Here is a 25,450-nt window from a genome sequence, read left to right on the forward strand (position 1 = left end):
ATTTATGTAATCAAAAATGCAGGATAAACTAAAAAAAAAGGCAGGATCGAATAGAGTGATAAATAAAAAGGCAGGACCGAATAGAGGGAAAAATAAAAAGGCAGGACCGAATAGAGGGAAAAATAAAAAGGCAGGACAAAATTTTTCAAAATATTTTATTTTACTACGACTTCGTTCCAACTGGAGATAAGCTTTATTGATATGTGTATGAGGTAATGGATTTACAGAGACACATACGAAAACAGGCTGGTAATAAACTTCATAAATGTGATGTTTATGATAGAGAATTGGTTCAAGGTAGTGACTTCAAGGGCCATGTGAGAACACACACCGGTGATTAACCTCATGACTGTGATGTATGTGGTAAATAGTTTAGTCTGCTAAGTAATTTGTAATTTACAAAGACACATGAGAACACATACAGGCGATGAAAATCATCACTGTGATGTATGTGGTAAAGCGTTTAGTCGGCTTGATCATTTACAGGACACAAGCGAATACATACAGGTGATAACCCAATGAATGTTATGTATGTGGTAAAGAATTTATTTAACTTGGCGAGATAAGAGACACATAAGAATACATACTGGGGATAAATCTCGTCGCTGTGGTATATGTGGTAAAGGGTTTAATCAGCATTATAATATAGAGATTTGCATGAGAACACATACAGGTGATACACCTCAAGACTGTGATGTATGTGGTTAAGGGTTTAGTCACCATGGTAATTTACAGAGATTCATGAGAACACATACTGGTTGAAAAGCTCATAAATGGTAATATGTGGAAAATTTTTTATTGGAAATGGTGACTTAAAGATACATATACATTAGAATACAGACTCGGGATGAAACTCATAAATTGTGCTCAGTTTTGAAATAATCCTTTAAATATTATGTACATTTAACAACACTAAGAAAGAAATTAAAATGTAAGTAAAAATTACTTCTCTGAAATTGTTTCTTTAAACATTGACTCTATGAGTTACACTTACAAAAAAAAAGACTATAATATATATTCAATCAAACAAATTTTCAACAGTTACACAGTCTAGGTTCCTTTGGGCCACATCAATTTGATCAATATAGTTCTTCGGACAAAGGATCCAAAAAATATGGGGCGAGCGAGGGATTTTTTTTTTCTTCATATATTTCTTGAAAATGAGTTTTTTGAGGCGAGTGCTCTACAAGTGAAGCAAGTGGTATAATTTTTTTTTTAAATTGTGTGATTTAGAAGTTGTACAAAGTATGTATAGAAAAAGAAGATGTGTTATGATTGCGGCTTTGGGTATCCGATTTCCAAAATCTACTGTACAACGGACAAAAATGGTTAAGTTTATAGAATTCATTTTATTATGCAGCAAACTCTGAATTTGTAAGGCTAGCAGGTTAGTTTTGATGGGCTAGTAGTTCTTCCAACAGGGCTAGTAAAATCCTGCTACTAATTAGCCCTGGGCTAGTGAGCTGTAACAAAATTTCTTAACCCTTGTTGCCAATGAGACAACTCTCCACAATAGACCAAATGACACAGAATTAACAACCATAGGTCGCCATACGGCCTTCAACAAATAAGCAAAGCCCATACTGCATAGTCAGATATAAAAGGCCCCGAAATGACAAATGTAAAAGAATTCAAACAAGAAAACTAACATGTTATAACTGGGTTATTTCATAGAAAAACGAGGAGCAACAGATGCTCTAATGCATATAATTTGATTTATTGGTGCCTGTACCATATCACACGTTCTTGTCTCTGTGGTGTAGTTAATTTTGGTTATTTTCTTCAAGTAAGCTTTGTCTATGTGAATTTTCATTTAAATCCATATATATATTTAGAAAGCATAGCAGATGCAGTTTTACAAGAGGAAGTATGTTAGTTAGGTAAATGACACATGTTGAATAAAATTAAAATATGTGTATGTATCCAAAAAAATGACCCTGAAAGATATTTGATAGTTTTCATTATATGGTAATGATATTGTTTATTATTGTAGTTCAGTGTTTCTGTTGTTCCGTTGTTTTCCTCTTATAGTTGATGTTTCCCGTGGTTTTGGTTTGTTACCCGGATTTGTTTTTTGCTTATTCGAATTATGACTATTGAACAGCGGTATACTGCTGTTGTCTTTATTTATTGGCTGCTTGACATCCAGTTTAACTATTTATGTATATTTAGGATCAAAATAATGAGTGAGGTGAATATTTCTTGCTTTGTACTAAAACAACATCCTCATTAAGATAGTTATATTGCTATACATGTAGATCCAAATGTATTAAAATATTCCCTTAAAATACCTGTTACCCCATTCATATGCATTTTTCTTACTGAGCAAAATACTCTTTCCTTTTGCTCCTAAAAGCTGTAATGCATTTACAACTCTTTAGCTTGACTAGAAGTGGTTGAACCCATGACACGCTCCTAATTAATATGAGCATGCCAATCACAATACGGCATCACTTTGGTCTCGTTGGAACTCTTTTAAATTCCGACCAACAATTAAAGGAAGAGTTCTGCTTGCATGCCAAAAGACTAACAAGGGGATATAGGGTTTCCTCAACATCAAATACTTCTGTGATTTTTTTTAAAGTTCATGGGAATTTACAATTCATTTCATCCAAAAGATAGATAGGTCTATGCCTGTTGAAACAAGGAACGGGGTGACGGCGGTTCTAACAAATATTAATGTGTTTGTGGTCATCTAACGAAAGATTTTTAATTTTTGCATCCTAGAACAGGTCTTTAAAGGTAAAACGAGAAGCATTTCGGATAACTGTGTGTTCAATAACTACTTGTCCACGGCAATAAGCTGACACAACTGCATGGGATCCCGATTTTTCACCTTTTATTTACAAATCGATTTATCACACGTGCGTTTAAAACGATCGTAGCATTATATGCAACAGAAAGCGTCTGTGTGAAAAAAAATATTCAAGGTGAAACTAACTTTGGAGCGGCATGCGGACCATAAATTTGCGGAAGCGGTAATTGCTTTTTTTTTATTGAAAAGTCAATTTCTCCAAAATAGGAGCGGGAAAATCCAAAGAACTATTAATCAAATTGGTGTGGCCTTATAAAACGGTCAATGGAACTGAGGACAAGGTACTCTTGTTCAGTAAGAGTGATAATTAACATATACACATGATAACACATACTGAAGATAAACCTCATAAATGAGATGTATGTTAATGAGTGTTCAATAAGAGTGATAATTAACATATACACATGAGAACACATACTGAAGATAAATCTCATGCATGTATCTATGTATTTGATTTAGTGTTCAGTAAGAGTGATAATTAACACATACACATGAGAACACATACTTGAGATAAACCTCATAAATGTGATGTATGTGATTGAGTGTTCACTAGGTGTAATAATAAACATATACACATGATAACACATACTGAAGATAAACCTCATAAATGTGATGTATGTGATTGGGTGTTCAATAAGAGTGATAATTAACATATACATATGAGAACACATACTGGAGATAAATCTCATGCATGTATCTATTTATTTGATTGAGTGTGCAGTAAGAGTGATAATTATAAGTAACAGGTCAAGTATATATAAAGTATAGATTGATTGTAACGTGTATACATGTCTGTCTGGCATGGTTCATCTGACCTTAACCTCATTTTCATGGTTCATTAGTCAATGTTTAGTTTTCTTGGTTAAGTCTGTTTCTTAAAAGCAATAATCAATAGGTCAACTATATTTGGTGTATTGAATGATTGTAAGGTGTACATGTATTTCTCATTTGGTTTATCTGACCTTATTCTCATTTTCTTAGATCATGTCAAGTTTATGTGATACTTGTAGTAAAGCTTTATATTTAGGACTATCAACATAAAATCAATGATTAGTAAAGGAGGTGAGACATTTCAGCGTGACTGTGCACTCTTGTTTTTCATTTCTTGGTTGTTATGTATATCGTCCACTTTCTATTTATAGACAATGATTGCTTATTTTAAATTTGGTTAAATTTTTTCTTGTTTTTTTGTTTGGGTGAGATAGATATTAGGTAGTATTCCATTTGGTCATTTATATTAGGCATATTATATTTAAGAAATGTATTCTGATATATTTTATCATTTTCATTCAGGTCGTTTATTTTATCATTAATAAGAGTTTGATAATAGTTAATACATGTATAACATTTATCAATTGGGGTTTTAACTTTTTAGTCTGTTTTAAAGTTTCAGTTTCTTCAATAAGTTTGATGTCAATATTTATTTCTTGTAACACATTTTTTGCAAATGATACCAAGAGTATGTTCCTTCGGTATCTAAATGTTTAGCTAGGTAAAAGGCTTCATTAAGAAGTGGGTTTAGATTTTTATTACTAAATCTAGATAGGTATATCATGCTTGGTATTTTTATAGAAATTTCTAATGACAGAAGTCCTAGTTCCTTTTTTTGATTGCCGAGTGTTCAGTTTTGCTGTTCAAATATATGACTTAAGACATTAATAAAAATACTAATTTGTGTGGAGCTTAAAGAATCTCCTTGTCTTACACCTTTATCTGTAATAAAATGTCTAGACTCTGAAATGTTGTCGCCTGCGTAACGCGTTGCGGGGGACATTGGAATACCGGGCGTCCGTCCGTTCGTTCGTCCGTCTGTCTGTCCCGCTCCAGGTTAAATATTTTGGTCAAGGTAGTTTTTGATGAAGTTGAAGTCAATCAACTTTAAACTTAGTTTACAATGTACAAGTTCCCTATGATATGATCTTTCTAATTTTAATGCTAAATACTGAACATGGTAAATGATAGTACGAGTGGATCATCCGTGTACTATTGTTGTGAAAATCCATGGATGGTACCAGCGAGATTCGAACCCTCAATCTCGGGATCTAAAGGCAGCGCTCTAACCAATTGAGCCAAAGAAAATCTTCCATAACTCAACTAGCTAGACTACCTTTATATCTCCATTCCTACGACACTATGTACACATTCTTGTTCCTTATAATTCAGCAAACGATTATTCTCTATTCTTTATTTTTTGCCTATCTCCTGCTCCATGCATGTTTTTTGTCCTCTTTATTCCGCTCTTTTTTTAACCATTATTCTCTATGCATTAATGCCTATCCATACGACCAGACACACACGAGAACACATGCAGGCGATGAACCTCATGACTGTAATATATGGGTTAATTTGAAGGGTATCAGATTTAACCCGGAACTTGTCAATATTTGTAATATTACAAGTAATAGCTTTTTCTAAATGCTTTCCGTTTAATAGCTTATTATGTTGAAAATTGATTTTTTTTATTCGTACATGTAGTATCATCCATGCAAAAGATTACTCTACATATAAACTATATTGGGTAAAAAAAGTGGAAAATTGGATAGGCCAATATGGTATTTTTACCCTTGGAAGGAGCTTAATTTCTAAATCACTCGCGTTTTTTTTTTTTGCCTGTACTAATTACTGTAAACTTATTTTATGAATAAAGTGCATTTACAGTAGCAAGATCAAGAATCATCTCAAGAAAACTCAAAATGCTGGTTTTATACTCTAAATAAAATATTTAAAGTACTTAAACTTCATATAAAAAAAAATTGACAGATAATAGTGTTTTTAAAAATAGTCTAATAAGTTATTATAATCAGAAATGAAACATTATAATATTCAAGTTTTCTCATTAAATTATATGATTAACCAGATCAAAAGCTTTCTTTAAGTCTAAAAATATAACTTCGTCTATTTCTCCATTATCTATATTTGTTGACCATTCATCTACTAATTTAGTAAGAGCAGTAGTGCATGAATGTTTAGGTCTTTAGCCTGACTGTGTAGTATCAAGAAGGTCATTACTATTTAAATATATATACAAACTATCAGCGATATGTCGTTCTAGGATTTTGGAAAGACAAGGCAAAACTGCTATTGGTCTATAATTATCAGGATTACAAGCATCGCCACTTTTAAAAATTGGACAAACTCTTGCAGTTTTAAAAATACTTGGAAATTTACCACATTTGATGCTTAGATTAAATAAATATGTTAAAGCTGGTGCAATAACATCACTGCACATACTTAAAATGTTTGGTCCAACATCATCTAAACCTTTAAGGGCATACATAAATTTTGAACTAATTCACAAATTTTCCAATTTGTTGAACAACAATACTCTATTAATTGAATCATATGCTTGTTTAAAATATTAAAAGGCCACATAGGTAGATAGTTTACATGTTTTTCTTGTCTCAATAATTGAAGTTATTATACTAAACATAATCAATTGTACTTTCCCCTTTTACAAAACCATTTTGATCATCTTTGATTACCTCCCTTTCATCTAACCAATTAATTAATCTATCATTTAAAATAATATAATACATTTTATATGCAAATGGAACTAAAGTTATACCTCTATAAGATAATGGGTCTCTTGTATCTGAGGTTGAGCATTTTTGTATTTGGGTTATAATTCCTTTGTTCCACATATAAGGGGCATTGTCCTTCTTAAAACATAAATTAAAAAGTTTATGTAATACAAATATAACAATATTACATTTATATAAGTCCGCCTCCAGTGCTTTTACCATAATTTGCCTTCATTACGACCTTAATAGCAGTTTATTAAAGAGAGGCAACACTGAGAAAAACACGCCGGTTCCTGAATTGAGAAGGGAATCGTGCAATCAGAAAAGAAACGCTCTCGAATATCATTATCAGGGGCGGATTCAGGCGGGGGCGTGGCGGGCGTGCCCCCTCCTTACAATTTGCAAAGCATGGGTTGTCCTCGGCTTAATAAAGAATATTTCGATAATTTTACCTCAAAAGATGTTTTGCCTCGCTCCGCTAGGCGAAAAGTTCAGTTTGCGCCCCCCTAAAGTAAAATCCTGGATCCGCCCCTAATTATATGCCTGACATTACAACAATTAACACATGCAAATCAGATTCTTCACTACAACATGTTTGACATGTATAACAACCTTTCAATTTCATACGGAATAACACAAGCTTCTATAACAAAAACTTATAAAAAATGGTCTAGACCAGTGGACTGGAATATGCGGTTGATATGATTAAAATATTCAGTTCGTAAAAATCAGTTTGCAATATCTTGTATCAGGTAAAGAATCTAACCTTGCAAAATATGTGATCCTTTGACGGTCCGTATAATTTGTTAAAACGCATTTTGGAAAGTGCATTTGAGGTAATTATAACTTTTACGACTTTGTACATTTCGTTTCCGGATTTTGACGTGAGGTACCATACACCAAAAGCATGAGCAACGAGAACACATGTATAACGAGGTCATGGATATCGTTGACGGTGAACTGATTCAAGTCTTTATGGAATGGCCATTTGATATTCTGAGAATGGGGAATTGGAGTAGAAGGATTTTGGAAATGAATGTTCTTGTGTTGTAATCAATTTTGTCAAAGATGGGGTGAAAACAAGTATTAGTCCAGCGAAATGCAAGACAATGCCGGAAATAATTGTAAATGAAAATAAGTTGTGCTTGAAAAAATGAAAACGGTTATTCAATCCGAAAAAATCTCCTACCCTTATTCCTACAGAATGTCAAATGGTCATCACTCAAGGACTTGCATTCTGGTTATAAAAATGTTATGTCCTGGAATCGTGCGCATACCGATTCGTGTATGTCTCTGGCAATTCAAGGAACGTCCCGAGACAGGAACAGCACATTGTGTAAAACATATTATACAAAATGATAAAACAATGTCTTAGGTGCATTAATAAAAAGATGAACTTTAAGGCACACTTAATTTATAGACTTGAGCTTTATGTCCAGCTTACATTTGAGCAACTTAAAAACCCACACAATTATTAAGGATGTTCGCTCCTCTTGATTTTCGGAATCCTCTGATTTTATACATGTAGTGCAACTAAAAATGTTTGCCCACTAACCTATACTTTTCTTTTCATAATTTGATTACATATAGTTTAAATGCCATCTTTGAAAATCTTATAAAGTCCTTGTTATTTTTTCATACTTTTTGACAGAAAAAAGATGCCAATGTTAAACGTATGAAAAATCTAGAGAGAATCATTTCACGCCAACTTTTCAATGGCTTATATCTCGAAAACAAGCACACGGACCCTTCAATTTTTCTGCTTTTATAGTTCCTTCGTTTATATATTATTAATTTAAAACATTCTTTTTTAAAAGCTTGTTATTTTGAAACAGAGTAGCGAATATCCCTAAAAGATGTACGAGCTTACAAGTAAATTTGCATACAATATTCTTAATGTGATGTGATCAAAGCAATCTCTATCAAATGTCACCCTGACGTTATTACTATATTTAGAAGATACCATTGGATTGGTGTCTTAAATATCTTATTTATTTCCTCCATCAATCTAAGTCTTTTATCACTATCACAGAATAAACAGTTTTTTCTTTCATTTCTGCAGTGTTTGATAATTAATAGTTATATTTAGTATATTTTGAACTTTATTAATTGAGCATAACTGCTGTGTGAAATAACGTTTACGATTGGTTTTTTTTTCACACGGACTTTAATGGCCTTTTGTGATATTCAGTAACTTACATGTACAAGTTTGACTGACATATATGTGATCATTATTTGCTTAATTTCTATGCATCTGTCACTTTATTACTGAAAGTTCAAATAAGGAGCTATATATTTTTTTATGGAATTCGTCGACGTTAGCAAGGTCATAGGCGTAACGTTATTTTGGCTGCGAAAATGTATATGTCTAAAATTTCAACCCCATTTTTATTTCTAGATTTATCATTTATATATTTTTTCTAATTACATATTTGAATTGACTAAGTGAAGAAATAGCTTGTTTGCAAATTTTGGTAAAAAAATCAGCGCGGGATCAAAATGTATCGTATACCCTTAAATGTGTAAAAAAAAACTAAAACATTAATGAACAATGTTAATTGATGTGTGAAAAATAATATGAAAATTGTATCTGAGATATCCTCCCCTGTGAAACACTGTACTCGTCGTTTTCCCTTTTTTGAAGACTGTGTTTACTGCATGAAATATTTCTTGTGTTTATAATTGTTATTCATGTTTTTCTATGCTATAAATGTATTTATATCATACTTCAGATGTCATATTCATTATCATATCACATTGATACGGAAGCCGATAAGGGTCATTCAAAAAAAAAAATTATGTCGTAATAACGACATCACTATGTCGTAATAACGACATATTATGTGGAAATAATGACATCGCTATGTCGTAATAACGACATATTATGTGGAAATAACGACATCGCTATGTCGTAATAACGACATATTATGTTATATAGATACAATGGATAAGCGTGGATTCTTGAAAAAGAAACCATGAGCCCGGAGGGCGAATGGTTTGTTTTTCATGAATCTACGCTTATCCATTGTATCTATAACTTAAACTATTGTGTTAATTTCTTTTCAAAATTAAAGCCTTTTCTTAATTAGAAGGTATTGTAAATGAGTTTAAATAACCATGTTATCGTGTCCAACGATGCATTGATAAATCTCAGATCACAATTATTTGGTTAACAAAATACAAATATAACACTTCTACCTTTAAAGATCTTTATATTATCAGGCATCTGAATATTATCTGTTTTTACAAAATAAGACATATTCGAACTTATTTCTAATAAAATTGAGAATGGAAATGGGGAATGTGTCAAAGAGACAACAACCCGACCAAAGAGCATATATAAAGTATATATAATAAGTATGTTACCGAAATTTCTAGCACTCAAGGCACATCACGATTTTCTCGCATAGGAATTTGCGAACAAACATTTGTAAACTTATGTAGTAAAACAGATGAAATCATACTATATTTATACAACAAAAATTGACAAATAGAATGTAATCATTTTTGTTTCAAACAAGTGAAATAGCCAATAATAATCCAAAAAATAAACGGTAAATTGCTATTATTACAAAAATATCCACTATAACATGCAAAATTAGAAAAAAAAACAGAATTGGGACAACAGATATAATACAGGGATTCGAACCTAAACCGACAAATCCCTATCTTTTAACTTGTTGATTTTAAGCATGCTAACCTCGCGGCTACCAACTTATACTACACGACTGCCCATTGTGTATATATAAAGGTACAACCCCTGTGTGTCCGATGTTTATTTATATATATAAAATAGACATCTAAGTTGTAACCGATTGGTAGCCGAGAGGTTTCGTCGATGTGTTGATGTCAATCATTCATAACAGATTTCAAGGAAGGGTTCGATTCCCAGTGAAGGCATATACAAATTACAAAAATTAAAGGTAAGTTTTTAAAATAATTCCATTAGTGAACAGAAATCAGTAAATTAGCCAATTCAAACTTAATGAAATTAGACACACAAAGGAAACAATTGAATATAATTTGGTGAGTCCATTTCAGCGGCAGATTTAGGAAACGTTGATTCTAGAAAAAGAATCCACGGTAAATGAATAGGCTGACGTCACCACAATGGTTTAAGTGGAAATAATGACATCGCTATATCGTAATTACGACATATCATCTATATCATCTATAACAACAACCTTAACATTGCTACTTTGTGAGCATCGAAACACTATGGGAAACAACATTTTCATCTTTATTTTAAGAACTACTTATCAGAATTGAATCAAACTTGATATACGTGTGCACTATAAGGTCCTATTCAAGTGTTATTACTTAGTTACACATTGGTTAAAACACATGACCGCCAAGGGACTTTGAAAAAATCAATGTTCAAAATCTGCTTCTCAAGATCGCTGAAATGACTGAGCTTAAACTTAGTATAAATATACAATGTGTAAATAGTATCCAGGTCCTTAAAAAGAGTTTTTACGTTTGAGCTGATCCGAAGTTAAAAATGGCCGCCAGTGAGGGCAAAGTTTGTATCAAAACCCTATCGTAAACATATTCATTTTTGAGAATGATAAATACTGAATTTAATCAAGCGTAATTAATATTAAAGTTAGTTACGCTATATGTCTGCACATAATAGAACTTTATTTCATAATCAAGTCTAATGGGACCCATTGAAATGGTGAATGATTCAGGCTTGTTGGAACCTCTATATTTATATTTGGCATTTATGTAGATCACATCAAGAAGATGTGTTAAGTACCAGAAGGATTATGTGTGCTATTGCAATCGCTTGTCGTCCGTCATCGTCTGTATTTATCGTTAAATTTTAATTAAAGATTACAAAAATCACAAAATGTTGATAAAAGTTTAGCCGCCGTCTCCGCAAAATCAATTCCTGAAGTTTCGCCATTTATGACGTTCGTCGCAGGCGAGGTAAAAATCTGCTATTTCGCTATGTGGTCTTTTTGTATAGTATTGGGGAAATAATTGCATACAGTTCGAGATTACAATTGAGTTACGTAAGCGCTTAACTGTTTTTTATATCCTGTGGTGTTTGTCGTTGATGAAATATGTTCGCTGTTGTTCTGCAGTTTACATGTTTTGCGACTATTACTACACTATAGTATATTATATGTTTGTGCGTTTTTCTGTGATATATGGTCTTGCGTGTGTTTGATCTGTATTTCTGTCACGTAGTGTTATCATTTCAGCGCCATTTTTAACATTGTCATAAAGCGGGAGGTTTGGCTAGCCATTAAACCAAGTTCAACCCACCATTTGTTCTTAAAATGGTCTGTACCAATTCAGAAATATGACAGTTGTTATCAAATAGTTCTTTCTATGTATGTTAAGAGTTTATTTTTGTTCACTTTAGTGTTCCTGTTGTTTGTTTATTTTCCTATTACAGTTGATATGTTTCCCTCGGTTTTAGTTTGTAACCCGGATTTGTTTTCTCTCAATCGATTTATGACCTTTGAACACCGGTATATTACTGTTGCCTTTATTTAGTAACAGTGTCCATGTTGTTGGTTGCCGGTCAAAATCGACGGACTTCAAGTGATGACAATACATGTAGCTATCCCCAAAAAATGTTTTAGAGGACACAACTTAGATATGGGTCAAACTGATCTTTCTGAAATTTTCGGCATAGGTCCATTTTGTCATGATGAACCCTCAACAGATTTGAGATAAATGTAACGATATTCGAGACATTATCAAAAAACTAATGTGTGACCATTATGTCCTATATATTTTCAAGTTAATAACAGCGGCTGTGTTTTTAAGAAGTCAAAAATCAAAGCACGCCTTTTGTGAAGGAAAAATTTAACAAGGAAAAATCAAACTAACTTTTAAAGAATTTTGTACCGTAGTTTCAAAGGAGATTTTTAAAACACGCTTACGACAGACGACGACGGACAACAAACGATAGCAATCGCTCGCATACCGCTTCGAGTACGAGACACAAGTTCCTTAGGTGATAGGTGAAGATCAGGGTACGAATTAGGCTCGATTATTAGGGGTCTAAGTTTACATAAGCTCCAATGGAAAAAGGTTTGAAAATCTTCTCATTAAGAACTACAGGCCATATTGGATCAATCTTAGAGAATGGATGATCCTTATATGATGAGGATTAAATATAAAAAAAGAAGATGTGGTATGAATGCCACAAGAAACCAAATGCCACAAAAATTAACAACTATAGGTCACCGTACAGCCTTCAACAATGAGCAAAGCCAATGCCACATAGTCAGCTATAAAAGGCTCCGAAATAAGAAATGTAAAACAGTTCAAACGAGAAAACTAACGGCCTAATTTATGTACAAAAAATAAACGAAAAACAAATATGTAACACATCAACAAGCAACAACTACTGAATTTACAGGCTCCTGACTTGGGACAGGCACATACATACAGAATGTGGCGGGGTTAAACATTTTAGCGGGATCCCAACCCTCCACTAAGTTTGTAGGAATAGTTGTCCTGGGGAACATTGGTTTAAAGAACTTGGGGTCCAACGTTTAATACAGGCTTCAATGGGGAGGACGCTGTAAGAATCTCATAAAGAACCAACAGTAGCAATGCAGTTATAATTTGCATCAAGCATCAGTAGGCCATTGTGTACAAATGAAGGTACAGAGATCCATGGGTCTGAGGACTAGGAGTCCAAAGTTTAACCGTCTTTATTTGGAAAAGCTTAAAATTCATCTTCTTCAGAATCTGCAATGGAAATGCAGTCATATTTTACACGAATCTGTACATGCCAAACATAACTAGAGGCTCCAAGAAGCCCGAATCGCTCCCCTGTGCAACTGGGTCTCATTTGACTTGATTATGAAATGAAGTTCTAGTATGTGCAAGTAAATAACTTTAATTAAGCTTGATTGCATTTAGTGTTCATTATTCTCCAAAAAAAGATGAATATGTTTACGCTTCAAACTTTGCCCTCACTGACGACCATTTTGTATTTTCTATCGCCTCAAAAAGTGGCAACGCTAAGGTTGTCGTAATTATGACATAGCGATCAGGAGCCTGTAATTCAGTGGTTGTCGTTTGTTGCTGTGTAACATATTTGTTTTTTGTTTTTTTTTCATTTTTCGTACATTAATAAAGCCGTTAGTTTTTTCGTTTGAATTAAATTGTTTAACATTTGTCATTTCGGGGCCTTTTATAGCTGACTATGTGGGTGCTTTTCTCATTTTTGAAGGCATTATGATGACCTATAGTTGTTAATTTCTGTGTCATATAGTCTCTTGGCAATCATAATACATACTATTTTATATATATATATATATATAGCGATGTCGTTATAACGACATAAGGATGTCGTTATTACGACATAGCGATGTTGTAATTACGACATAGTTATGTCGTTATTACGACATAGTTATGTCGTTATTACGACATAGTTATGTCGTTATTACGACATGCTATGTTGTAATTACGACATATTTTTTTTGTTTTTGAATAACCCTTATCGGCTTCCGTACATTGACGCTTGACGAATAACAAATCAAAACTTCAAGCACACCTTTTTATCTGCATGCTTTATTTTTACCGCCAAAAATCCCTTCTTATACCTGTAACATCTTTGCCGACCTGTATTCTGTATTCAGACGTTGAACTTGAAGCCCGTGGACAGGCTGTTGCATAAGCTACATATTTACAGGTTTGTTTGTTCTATATCTTACTTTTAAGGTTCGATTCTAATATGTATATTTTCGTTAGAGCTTATTTCATAATGCATGTAGAGTAAGACTTTGGTTGGCTTGCTTGCTTTATTTGAATATTGAACAATTGTAATTGGAATGACGTCCTGTTAAATTTAAATGTAATATATACAGGTTTAAGGTTCATCATAACCTTTTCGCAAACATGACCGTATTTACACTACAAATTTCACTTTTGGTAGTACAGACAAACCTTTGCATCTGGAAAAGTTTTGGAGCATGGCTGGGCCTAGATAAATAAAATTTAAATGCATTTTAAGTTTCAAAATATTAAAAACTTTACTAGATTTTGCTATAATTCATTTTTTTTCGTCCGTGCAGAAGGAACCAAAAAAAAATTAAGTTTGGGAAAAGGTTTCAGAAGTTCCCCTCATGTAATAAATATTGTGAATTGTATTAATTTAAATTGACAATAGATGGACAATAGACATCTGAAAACAAGGTGATTTAAAATGTAACTGTGTTTACCGTTTCAAATGAAACTCATGTGTATTTTCATTTTCCTATTTTCTAAATACACATCGATACCTGTATCTTGGCAATGCACAATGTCAAATACATTGGATGTTGGATGTGTACTGATTGATAATTTAGTCTTAGATGCATGATTTGTTTATTAGTTGTTAATGACTTTGAACTAGCTGTCAGTAACAGCGAGTACTCTCAGATCTGTACTTGCTTGTTTTTTTTTTTGTTATTCGGATGTATAAGGTACTCTGCCACTTCCACTCTGTTTTTGTTAGATGTATTTCTATTTGTATCCATCTGATGAGTCGAGCCTTTTTGAACTGAATTATATACTTCGTTCTTATGTTGTACGGTTACACCACTGTCCCAGGTAAGGGGAGGGTTGGGATCCCGCTAACATGTTTAATCCCGCCACCGTTATGTATGTATGTGCCTGTCCCAAATCAGGAGCCTGTAATTCAGTGGTTGTCGTTTGTCAGTGCTGTGTTGCATATTTGTTTTTCGTTAATTTTTTTGTACATTAAGTAGGCCGTTTGTCATTTCGGTAGCTTTTATAGCTTTGAATGCGGTATGGGCTTTGCTCATTGTTGAAGGCCGTACGGTGACTGATAGTTGTTAATTTCTGTGTCATTTGGTCTCTTGTGAAGTTTCCTCATTGGCAATCATACCACATTTTTGTATACATTAAAATCCAGGTAATATCATATTACAGCATAAAATCTGGTCACATCCTGTAAGAAAACCGCAAAGAACACATAATATTCAAACAATCTTGATCAAACAAATAAATACATTTTAAATTACACTGACTATGCTCATGTTGTTGATGCGAATTCCATTTCGCTATAGATTAATTTATAAAAAAAAATACATAGACTGGTCAGTTCGATAAAAATAGTGATATTTGGTTGAATTGATTACAATAGACTTGAAAATAAAGAAAAATGGGAACTGAAATTTAGATACCAAAAATTATAACACTGGATTATCCCATTTTTGCACGAAAACGTAACGTCCAACGTTACATTTTATGTGCGAAAGATCGGAGTTCCGTGTCTTTCATATCGTATTTTTTCTCCGATCATCGTAAAACTTCACAAAAGAATTGCTATTTTTATAGTTATTTGTCATGAGTGTTAAAGCAAAATCAATATCACTGAAACCGTAAACCAGAAAATGCCATGTTTGGAAGCGGTCTGAAAAATGTCCAAGCATATGCAAGGTAAGTATATATATATGGAAGGGAATATCCGCCATAATCATACAACTCTTAAATTTGTAAAATGTAATTTCTTAATTTGTAGTGTAAATTTTTAATTTGTAACATGCAATTTCTTTATTTGTAACATTCAATTTCTTAATTTGTAACATGTGCTTTTTCCATCAGTTACATGAATTTCTACATCCCAAAACGTGACTCAAACAAAGAAATTTCATTTCACAAATTAGAAATGTAGAAATTCATGTAACGAACGAAGAAAATACGTTAACAAATTAAGAAGTTACATTTCACAAATCAAGAAATGTAGAAATTCATGTAACGGATGGAAAAAATACATGTGTCAAATTAAGAAATTGCATGTTGGGGAGCAACCATTTAACTTCAAGGGAGTTTGTAGTTTTTTTTTCTGAGTCAGAAATTTTTTTCGCGCAAAGCTCGAACACATTTTTTAGTTTTTCGACACTATCAATCAATTTTTTTTCAAAATTTAACACTATAAGGTATGATAGGGGGAATCTGCATTCAGAATATTTTTTTTGTCATCTGCTTGAACCGAATATTTTTTTTCATCAAATCGGGAATCAAAATATTTTTTTCAGGAAAAAAATATTACTTCCCCCCCCTTTTTGAAGTTAAATGGTCGCTCCCTTACGAATTAAAGAGATTGCATTTCACAAATTAAGAAATTTTTAGTTATGGCGGATATTACCTTCCATATATATCGGGTTTGTGCATTTATATCGTGAAATAGGAAAAGATGAAAGGAAAAATATTATAATATTCAAAAAGTTGATTTACTTTATTCCTGGTTCATGATATATTTAGTTTCTATCGCAATGACTTCAAAAAATATAGCTATCTTGTCACAACGAAAAACCGCTATATTTTTTTTTTAAAATTAAGGTTTTAACCGCTTGTATATCAAATAAGTACGGTGGCAGAATGCGGCCATGATAGAAAAAAAAATGTGTTGTTCCCTCAAGATACTATGTCGCTCCCTCGAGATGCTATTTTGTTCCCACAAGAAAGTTATCTTGTTCCCTGAAGATGCTATGTCGTTTCCACGAGATAGTTATCTCGTTCCCTCGAGATGCTATGTCGTTTCCACGAGATAGTTAGCTCGTTCCCTCAAGATGCTATGTCGTTCCCTCAAGATATTATTCACAGATTGCATAGTATCTGTAATGTTACCAAGTAAGGCTACGACTATTTCACCATCTTGCCGAAAAAAAAACGTACAAACGACAACAATTCTGTAAAACATGTTACTTATTGCATCCAAAGGTTTTTCACAGAATAAAATTAAGTGTTGAACAACATCAGTGGAATGGCAACCGCATAAAGAGCACTGGCCGTCCTTTATTGCTATTGAGCCCAGTTTTACCATGACCTATAACTTATTCAAATGCGGATAGACAGCGGCAAGACGTAAAAGTCTGTAATAACGACAAAGTTCTGGTCGACATTGAATAGATGATTTCCAAATATTTTTTTCACGGATTTCAAATGGTTGACTCAAAATTTTGACCATAGTTTTTTGTCATGGATATACAGATCATTCATGCAACTCTCGGGTTTCAGTATTGTTGTGATTTTACTTTTTTCTCAAGAAAGGAATGCATTTTTTTATTAAGTCGTATGTTATTGAACGCTTAGTTATCGGACTCGCCAAGCAACAGTTGACCGAGACTTAGATTAAATAATTGTTTATGAGTTGTATTGGAATTAGCTCTTAACAACCGTCTAAAGAACAATAATTTGAATTTATCGACGAGTGACGGTCCTTGTATGAACCAGAGTCCGACAGTATTTGTACAAAAATCAATTGGTGACCGTTTATCTAAACCTATTTTTAATCGTACAAAGTATCACTGTGTTTGCTCTAACATTCCAGTTTCAGAAAATGTTAACTGCCCCCAAAGCTAACACGAACACAATACGTTTCCAAACAATAGTGTTTGTAATTGAGCTGATGCCAATCCGATTAAGGCCTATACTATACAGAGAATTTAGATTCATTTTCAGCTTTTAATTAGTCATTCCTTATAGTTAAATTCTAAATTTCATTTTTAAGGAATAAATCATGAAAAAAAAACTTCTATGACATCACGGCCACATGACGAAATTATGTTTATAAGCTGACAGACGAACAAAATTCAGCCAATCAGAAGACTGTGTTACATCCAAAATTAAATTGTATCTATACAGTGGAGATCACTTCTAACCTCTCATCAAATCTGTCAGAATCTGTCAGGAGAACTGTTCTAGGACAGTATGTAGAACTGTCATCCTGACACCTTTTAGACAGTTCCAACCTAGAACTGATTTGGTCAGTTCTACCTAAAACTGATTTAGACAGTTCTACCTAGAACTGATCCTGACAGTTCTACCCTGGAACAGTTTTAGACAGTTCTACCTAGAACTGACCAAATCTTTGGTCAGTTTTACGACTAGAACAGTTCTACGGCTAGAACAGTTCTACGATTAGAACTAATTTGGTCAGTTCTACGGCTAGAATTGATTTAGTCAGTTCTATCCATAGAACACTTTTTAAGAACTCTTTGTCTTAAATATAAATAAGTCAAAAGAATATAATATATATTAAAAAATTGCAGTGACGTCATTTAGAACTGTTCTACAATGCTGACAGGTTTGGTCAGTTCTACGACTAGAACAGTTTTAGACAGTTCTGCTGACAGTTCTACGGTTAGAACTGATTTAGTCAGTTCTACTGACAGTTCTACGGTTAGAACTGATTTGGTCAGTTCTGCTGACAGTTCTACGACTAGAACTGATTTGAACAGTTCTACCTAGAACAGTTTTAGACAGTTCTACCCTAGAACTGATCCTGACAGTTCTACCTAGAACTGATTTGGTCAGTTCTACCTAGAACTGATTCTGACAGTTCTACTTGGAACAGTTCTAGGGTAGAACTGTTCTAGGTAGAACTGTTCTAGGACAGTTTAGAACAGTTCTATGACAGATTATTCTGACAGTTTTAATGAGAGGTTAGAAGTGATCTCCACTGTATATATAATACTATTATTTACTTTCAGTAAAATCAGTGACTGACGATGCTGATGTTAACTATCGTATGTTTGGTATGCACACTGAATCTTGTGGTCGGATGGACATGGGTCAACAAGTTTGATGAGCCGGTCGATTTTTCGTGTCCAAATGGTCAAGCCCTATCTGTTATCCACAGTGAACATAATAACTATTTTGAAGATCGCAAATGGTCATTAGGATGTAGATCTACTGGTGGACAATACGATCATTGTTACTGGACTCGTAAATATTAAATAACATTTTAAATCAAAACCAGTTAGCAAGCATATATATTTGATATTATTTATTAAAATTTTAAATATAATAAATAAATTAGGTGATCTTAAGTTTGGTTGGTGTCTCATTGATATCAATATTTCATTGCTGTTTGTCATCTTGTAATGACTACACAAAATATATAATGATAACAGCTGCAGCTTCTCTAGTGATTACGAGCGGCTTTTTTGTCATTTGTTCGAAGACTGGTAAACATGCAACTTTTATCGTTGTATCAATTATAGATTATCTTATTTACATACAATGAATTTATTTCTGTAATATTACAGTCAGTTACACAACTTTTAGTCTTCTTGGCTTCATCTTGACTGACAGGTTTTATTGGTGGAGGAAACCGAAGTGCTCAAGAAAACCATCGACATTCGGAAATCCTAGTCAATTAAAGCACACGACACGTACACTATTTACAACCTCGGTGTTTTGAGGCTATTGGTTTTCTATATGAACTGCTTAAACCACTTGACAAACAAAACCCACAGCTCGAAAGAACAACTTTACTATGCCCATTTTAAAGTGAATACTGAAGTAACACCAGGGCGTCTGAATATGTAAACTATGCAATTGTTTACTTTTTGTACATGGTGAATTGGATATAGAGTTGTCTCATTAGCACTCGTATCACATCTCATTGCGTGAACCCCTGAGGGTTCACGCATATAAATTAGTTAGAAATATAGTCTATGGAGGAATATTCGGAAGCTAAATTATTGTTCATTCGGAACACCTATTCATCTTATCTGTATTAGCTTCCTGCAATTAAGAGCACCTCCATACGGGGTATCTAATTAAGATATTTAAAACATGACAATAAAGAATTTTCACAGATCGCTAATTCACTTATCTGATATATGATAATAAACAATCTATAGATCCTTTTCAAACATGTATATTTATTGTAAAGCTACATTTTATGCATTGCAATTGTTTACTGACGAGCAAAGTTGACAGTTGTACCCTTTGATAAACAAGTGAAAGATAAATGGTCAAGATTTAATTATAACGACCTATGCATATGGTATCAAACATCTGTGTCTAGATATTCAGAGAGATATTTTAAAATAGTGCTGTGGCTTCTACATAATGAGTTATAGTGGGCTTTGGGATTTGATTTGTAACAATAAAATCATTATGCATACTTGTCATTTTGACAAATCAGATAAAAAAAATCTGTATCAAATGAAAATAAAACAAATAAAATATTAAGACTATTCGTTAATATACATTTTTTACAACTTTTACTGTTTCCTTTTTACAGTATTCTCTATCAATTAAGTTATCTTGTAAGCTAATTAAATGTTTATTTAATTCATTGATGTCACTTTTATTTCTTATATTATTCACACACTGTAAATTAATACTCTTAAATTTATGTGTGTTTTGGATGTGCACTAGTGATTGGTAAATATTGATACGTTTCTGTGTTTTTAATATACGTGACTTAATATCAAGATTTCCATTATTATGGAATTGATCACCTTTGTACACTTCGGTATCTAAATAGAGGGTGGTAAAAAAGGGGGGGGGGGGGGTCTGAACACGGAAACACGTGAAATAACAAATCGCAAAAACGTTGCACGGAAAAAAACCCTCTGGAAAAACGAAGCCAAGGAATAAAATCGTAAATATTTAGGAAAAAATGCCAAAAGTTATTACTCAGCCGTTCTTGGAGATCATGCAGTCATTATAAATTGACATGGCGAACCATCATGTGGTCACTTTTAGCGTCCTCTAGTTGCATACGATTTATCATGTAATACAATAGGCTATTAATAAATATCTTGGGACCAGTTAATCAGTTTATAATTTAAAACAATATCTGGGCTGACTTTGAATTAGTCCCGGTTTATTTTTTAATCAAATGCGGGACAAGCACGAGAAAATAAGAGTACCGACACGAGACACGGAAAATAATTAAGGGAAAACACGAAGAACGCGCGTCGAACCAAACACGAGAAAACGAGAAATAAAACACGAAATCACGTGAAATAAAAAGGCCGAAAACGTTGCACGAAAATAACCCTTTACCACCCTCTAAATAGGTCATATTAGATGTCGACACCTCATATTAGAACTAAAGTAGATGGTCAATTTCGTTTGCTAGGTTAAAGAAATCTTCAACTTGCTCTAATTTGCCTGTGAAGACCATAAAACCGTCATCCCTATTGACAGTGTAATTTGATGTTTTCTCTCCATTGGAACTTATCTAAGATTTTAATGAATAGGACAGACAGATGTAGATCTGTGCATGTTGGTGAAAATATATCACCCATTGGCGCTCCTATAATGTGTTTGTATAAAAGTCCATTAAACTCAAATTCATTGTTTCTAAGAATTAATTTAACAAATGCAGTTAAATCTATTTTGTTGAGAATCTTTAAAGTATATTCTCCTGTGTGTCAATAAATTCTAATGCATTGATAACAGTACGTTTCTTCTTAATTATCAATGATCATATTTGTGTACCTTTACGTACATCATAGGCAATAAGAATGCATTCTTTTTTTACCTCGTGTGACTCTATTTTATTAATGGAATCTGTTTATCTTGAATGTAAAAGTTATGCCTCTTCAATAATGGTTGTATAATTAGATCAAGTAAGTATCTCTCGCGGGAGAGTTGCATTTATTGATGATTGGTCGATAACGAACATTAATGTGTCCTGCTAGCTGACCAGTTCGCAATGCCTCATTACTTATTTCTAGATTAATTTTATGAATTTTTGGAAGAAGTTACAAGTGTGCCCCATGTTTTGAATCATTATTATTCTTTAAGATATTATACGTCTGGGAATCTATTTTTTTCCTCATTGCTTTGTATTTAACACTTCTCTCAACATGCCAAACTTGTAATGATTTGCAATAAAAAGAAAATATTAACTTTCACACACATGACCATGTAAACACTGATATATAATTTTTTATTCGGTTGAATTAATAATTAGAATAAAAAAGTTCTAAGGTTCACGTATTGTCTTTTTTTTTTTTAAAGCAACTTGTTTATATATGCAACTAAAACACATTCTAGTTTATATTGTTTCGGTTAATAGATGCTAAACAGGGGCGGATCCAGAAATTTTAAAAAGGGTGTTCCCCAACCCAGGATAAAGGGGGTTCCAACTACTAGTATATATCCCCCATTCAAATGCATTGATAGTCCAAAAAGAGGGGGCTCCAACCCCCGGAACACCCCCATCCCCCTTGGATCCGCCACTGCTAAATATGTTATTTGTATTTTGTATATCAGCTTCTTATGTGAATGACTGGGATGACTTCTTCAACTTTCAATGCAGCCATTATGGATTTTTAACTGGTATAAACAGCATCCATGACAACTACTTTGAGGACAGAAGGTTCAGGTTTAAATGTTGTCAAATTTCTGGTAAATAGTTTTATTGATGTTAAGCAATTGCTTCATTTCATCGGTACTGTTATGTTTAAAACGATGTATTTGATATTTAAAGTTATAGTTTGTAAATTCATATATATTTTTTTTAATTTATGATTACAACTTTTCATGTTACATGTACGTAGCGATAAACCTTATGACTTTTTGAGTCTATTTTATTTTGATGCTCTTACATTTTGTACATAGGTTTCATTGTCTTAAAATTTATAGGCTTTGAGATTCCCTCGTGATCAAAATTCATACAGCTAAGAGGGTCTGGATAAGGGATTCTTCATTTATGTACTATTTGATTTTTAAGGTAATTTTTCTCTATACTCTATTTTTTTTGCCCATTCTCTTTTCTTTATATTCTAGGACCCCATTTTGCTCAATTCCTTATATCTTACCCATTTTTATGAAATTTTATTCCATTCTCTATTCTGTAAAACCCATTTTAGACCCTCAGCTAAATAACTGAAAAAAGTGAGTTTTGTAAATATGATTTATTTGATATAAAACAAATTGCCATTTTTGAATCTAATGCATTCTGGGTTATATTTTCAAAAGCGTTCACCCAATAACGTTACGATTGGTTCAAAATATCCTATGGACTTTGCTCATTGTTGAAAGCAGTACGGTGACATATAGTTGTTAATTTCTGTGTCATTTGGTTTCTCGTGAAGAGAGGTCCCATTCTCAATCATACCACATCTTCTTTTTTTTATATAAACAATAGAAATTGGACCAATAACGTAACGTTATTTTCTTTTTGGTAAACGAGCAATGGGATTACCCATAGACTTTTAGATTCTGAAAAGGCCAATAAGATTCAATTCTGAAACCAAATCTAAGTCACGTTGAAGTTTAAATAATTACATTCCTGGCGACGCTTAAAAGAATTTACAAAGCCTTGTCCAATCGCAAATATTTATTCTTGTTTGCGTATATCAAACTTTATTTACAAATAAGGAGCTAATTCTTTATGTATTTCATTTAGGAAAGGATCTTAGTCAATGTCAAACAACCTTCAGGAATAAATTTGACAAACCCAATACAGTGAATGTACCAACTGGTTCCGTTGTAAGAGGTGTTTCCAGTACACATTCCAACTACTACGAGTAAGTTTAGAAATTTCAATGAGTGTATCAAATGATTACGTTATTAAAAGTATTACCTGAACACACAACTTCTATGAGTAAGTTTGAATATTTCAATGAGTTTGTATCAAATTGTTCCTTTACTAGAGATGTCAATACACATAACGGTCACTATGAGTAAGTTTAGATATTCCAACGAGTATGTACCAAATTGTTCCTTTACTAGAGATGATGTCAATGCACATAAAGGTCACTATGAGTAAGTTTAGATATTCCCACGAGTAAGTACCAAATTGTTTCTTTACTAGAGATGATGTCAATGCACGTTAACGGTTACTAAGAGTAAGTTTAGATATTCCCACGAGTAAGTACCAAATTGTTCCTTTACTAGAGATGTCAATATACATAACGGTCACTATGAATAAGTTTAGATATTTTCTCGAGTAAGTACCAAATTGTTCATTTACTAGAGATGTCAATACACATAACGGTCACTATGAGTAAGTTCAGATATTTCCACGAGTAAGTTCCAAATTGTTCCTTTACTAGAGATGATGTCAGTGTACATAACGGTCACTATGAGTAAGTTTACTAGAGACATTGTCAACAATACATAGAACTATTAACATTAATAAGAATCAACATTTCAATTAGTTGTAGGAAAGGGTTTCGTTATAAGAGGTGTCCCAGTACACACAACTGATATGCGCAAGTTTAGATATGTCGAAGAAAAATAACCATAGAATGGTGACAAAGCACAATCATAACCAAAACTTGATATGCTCATGATAGACTTTAAATTATTTGAAATGTTTATTCAACTACTGAAGATTATCAAAATTGTTTTTTTTTTTATATTGATACTTGTTTTGTTTTTTTATATTGATATAATTCTGAAAAAATGTTTTCATTAAACGATCTCATCCGAATCCATATTTACTCTTATTTTCCATACATCTGTTTCTGTTAGAAGTGGTTTCATTAGCAATCATACCATATATATATATAGTTATTATTAGAAGATGTGGTATGACTGCTAATAAGAAAACATTCAGACAGAGACCAAATAACGTAGAATAGCAACTATAGATCATCGTACGGCAAACAACAATGAACAAAACCCATACCGCAAACAACAATGAACAAAACCCATACCGCAAATAACAATGAACAAAACCCATACCGCAAGCAACAATGAACAAAACCCATACTACAAAGCAAGCTATAAAATGCAGAGTCTCTACAAATGTATGAAATAATTCAAACAAGAAAAAAGTAAAAAAGTTTAATTTTATTTCAGAGATCGACAATACAGCTGGAAAATATGCAAGTTGGTTAATCGTGGATAGTTTTCCATAATTTGAGGATTTAGAGAAGTTGAAAACTTTAACACCAATTAAAAAAAGCCAATTTTATGAAAAAAGTACTTCTGTATTCACGACATGCTTAATAAAAGTGTTTGGTTAGTTAAACGTCTTATTTAGAAAACCATAACCCGCCTACTTTTAAGTACGAACTCAGACTTAATTAAGGGCATACGATACAGTAGAGATCCTTCGTTGATTTTTTCTTGAAATTTTGGTAGAAGGTCAATTTCGATGTGTACTTTTGAAATATGCAAAGAAAAATATACCTTCATGACTTACTTTTTGAGATAATTTGGTTTGAAATTTGCATATTTGAAGGAAAAACCCTGAAATTTCATAAATAAGGACTTTTAAGGAAAGTACCAATACTTTTGAACGAGCAGTCATAATTTAACCGGGTTTTTTGTAAAATGTTCCCTTGATCCATGGCATCAGCATGCTGTAACATGATAACGGTTGAAATGAATAATTATATCCTGGATTCTTTTAATACAAGTGAAATAA

General features: G+C 32.8%; 1 protein-coding gene across 1 annotated transcript; it reads left to right on the top strand.

The window, feature by feature from the left end:
- The first annotated feature begins 13,891 nt into the window (after window positions 1-13,891).
- On the top strand, window positions 13,892-25,045 carry LOC127721390 (millepora cytotoxin-1-like). Its single transcript, XM_052228126.1, has 5 exons — window positions 13,892-14,002; window positions 18,810-19,044; window positions 22,342-22,476; window positions 23,480-23,600; window positions 24,880-25,045. Exons 2-5 carry the CDS (start codon window positions 18,828-18,830, stop codon window positions 24,926-24,928), a joined length of 522 nt encoding a protein of 173 aa, XP_052084086.1. The 5' UTR covers window positions 13,892-14,002; window positions 18,810-18,827; the 3' UTR covers window positions 24,929-25,045.
- The last annotated feature ends 405 nt before the right edge of the window (window positions 25,046-25,450 follow it).

This window comes from Mytilus californianus, unplaced genomic scaffold, assembly GCF_021869535.1.
Source record: "Mytilus californianus isolate M0D057914Y unplaced genomic scaffold, xbMytCali1.0.p SCAF_12, whole genome shotgun sequence".
NCBI classification, from domain to species: Eukaryota; Metazoa; Mollusca; class Bivalvia; order Mytilida; family Mytilidae; genus Mytilus; species Mytilus californianus.

Excerpts from the sequence above, each read along its gene's own strand:
- LOC127721390 (XM_052228126.1), top strand. The coding sequence starts at position 18,828 with ATGCTGATGTTAACTATCGTATGTTTGGTATGCACACTGAATCTTGTG. Across the intron at positions 19,045-22,341 it reads CGATCATTGTTACTGGACTC|CTTCTTATGTGAATGACTGG; the intron begins GTAAATATTAAA and ends TTTGTATATCAG. Across the intron at positions 22,477-23,479 it reads TAAATGTTGTCAAATTTCTG|GAAAGGATCTTAGTCAATGT; the intron begins GTAAATAGTTTT and ends TATTTCATTTAG.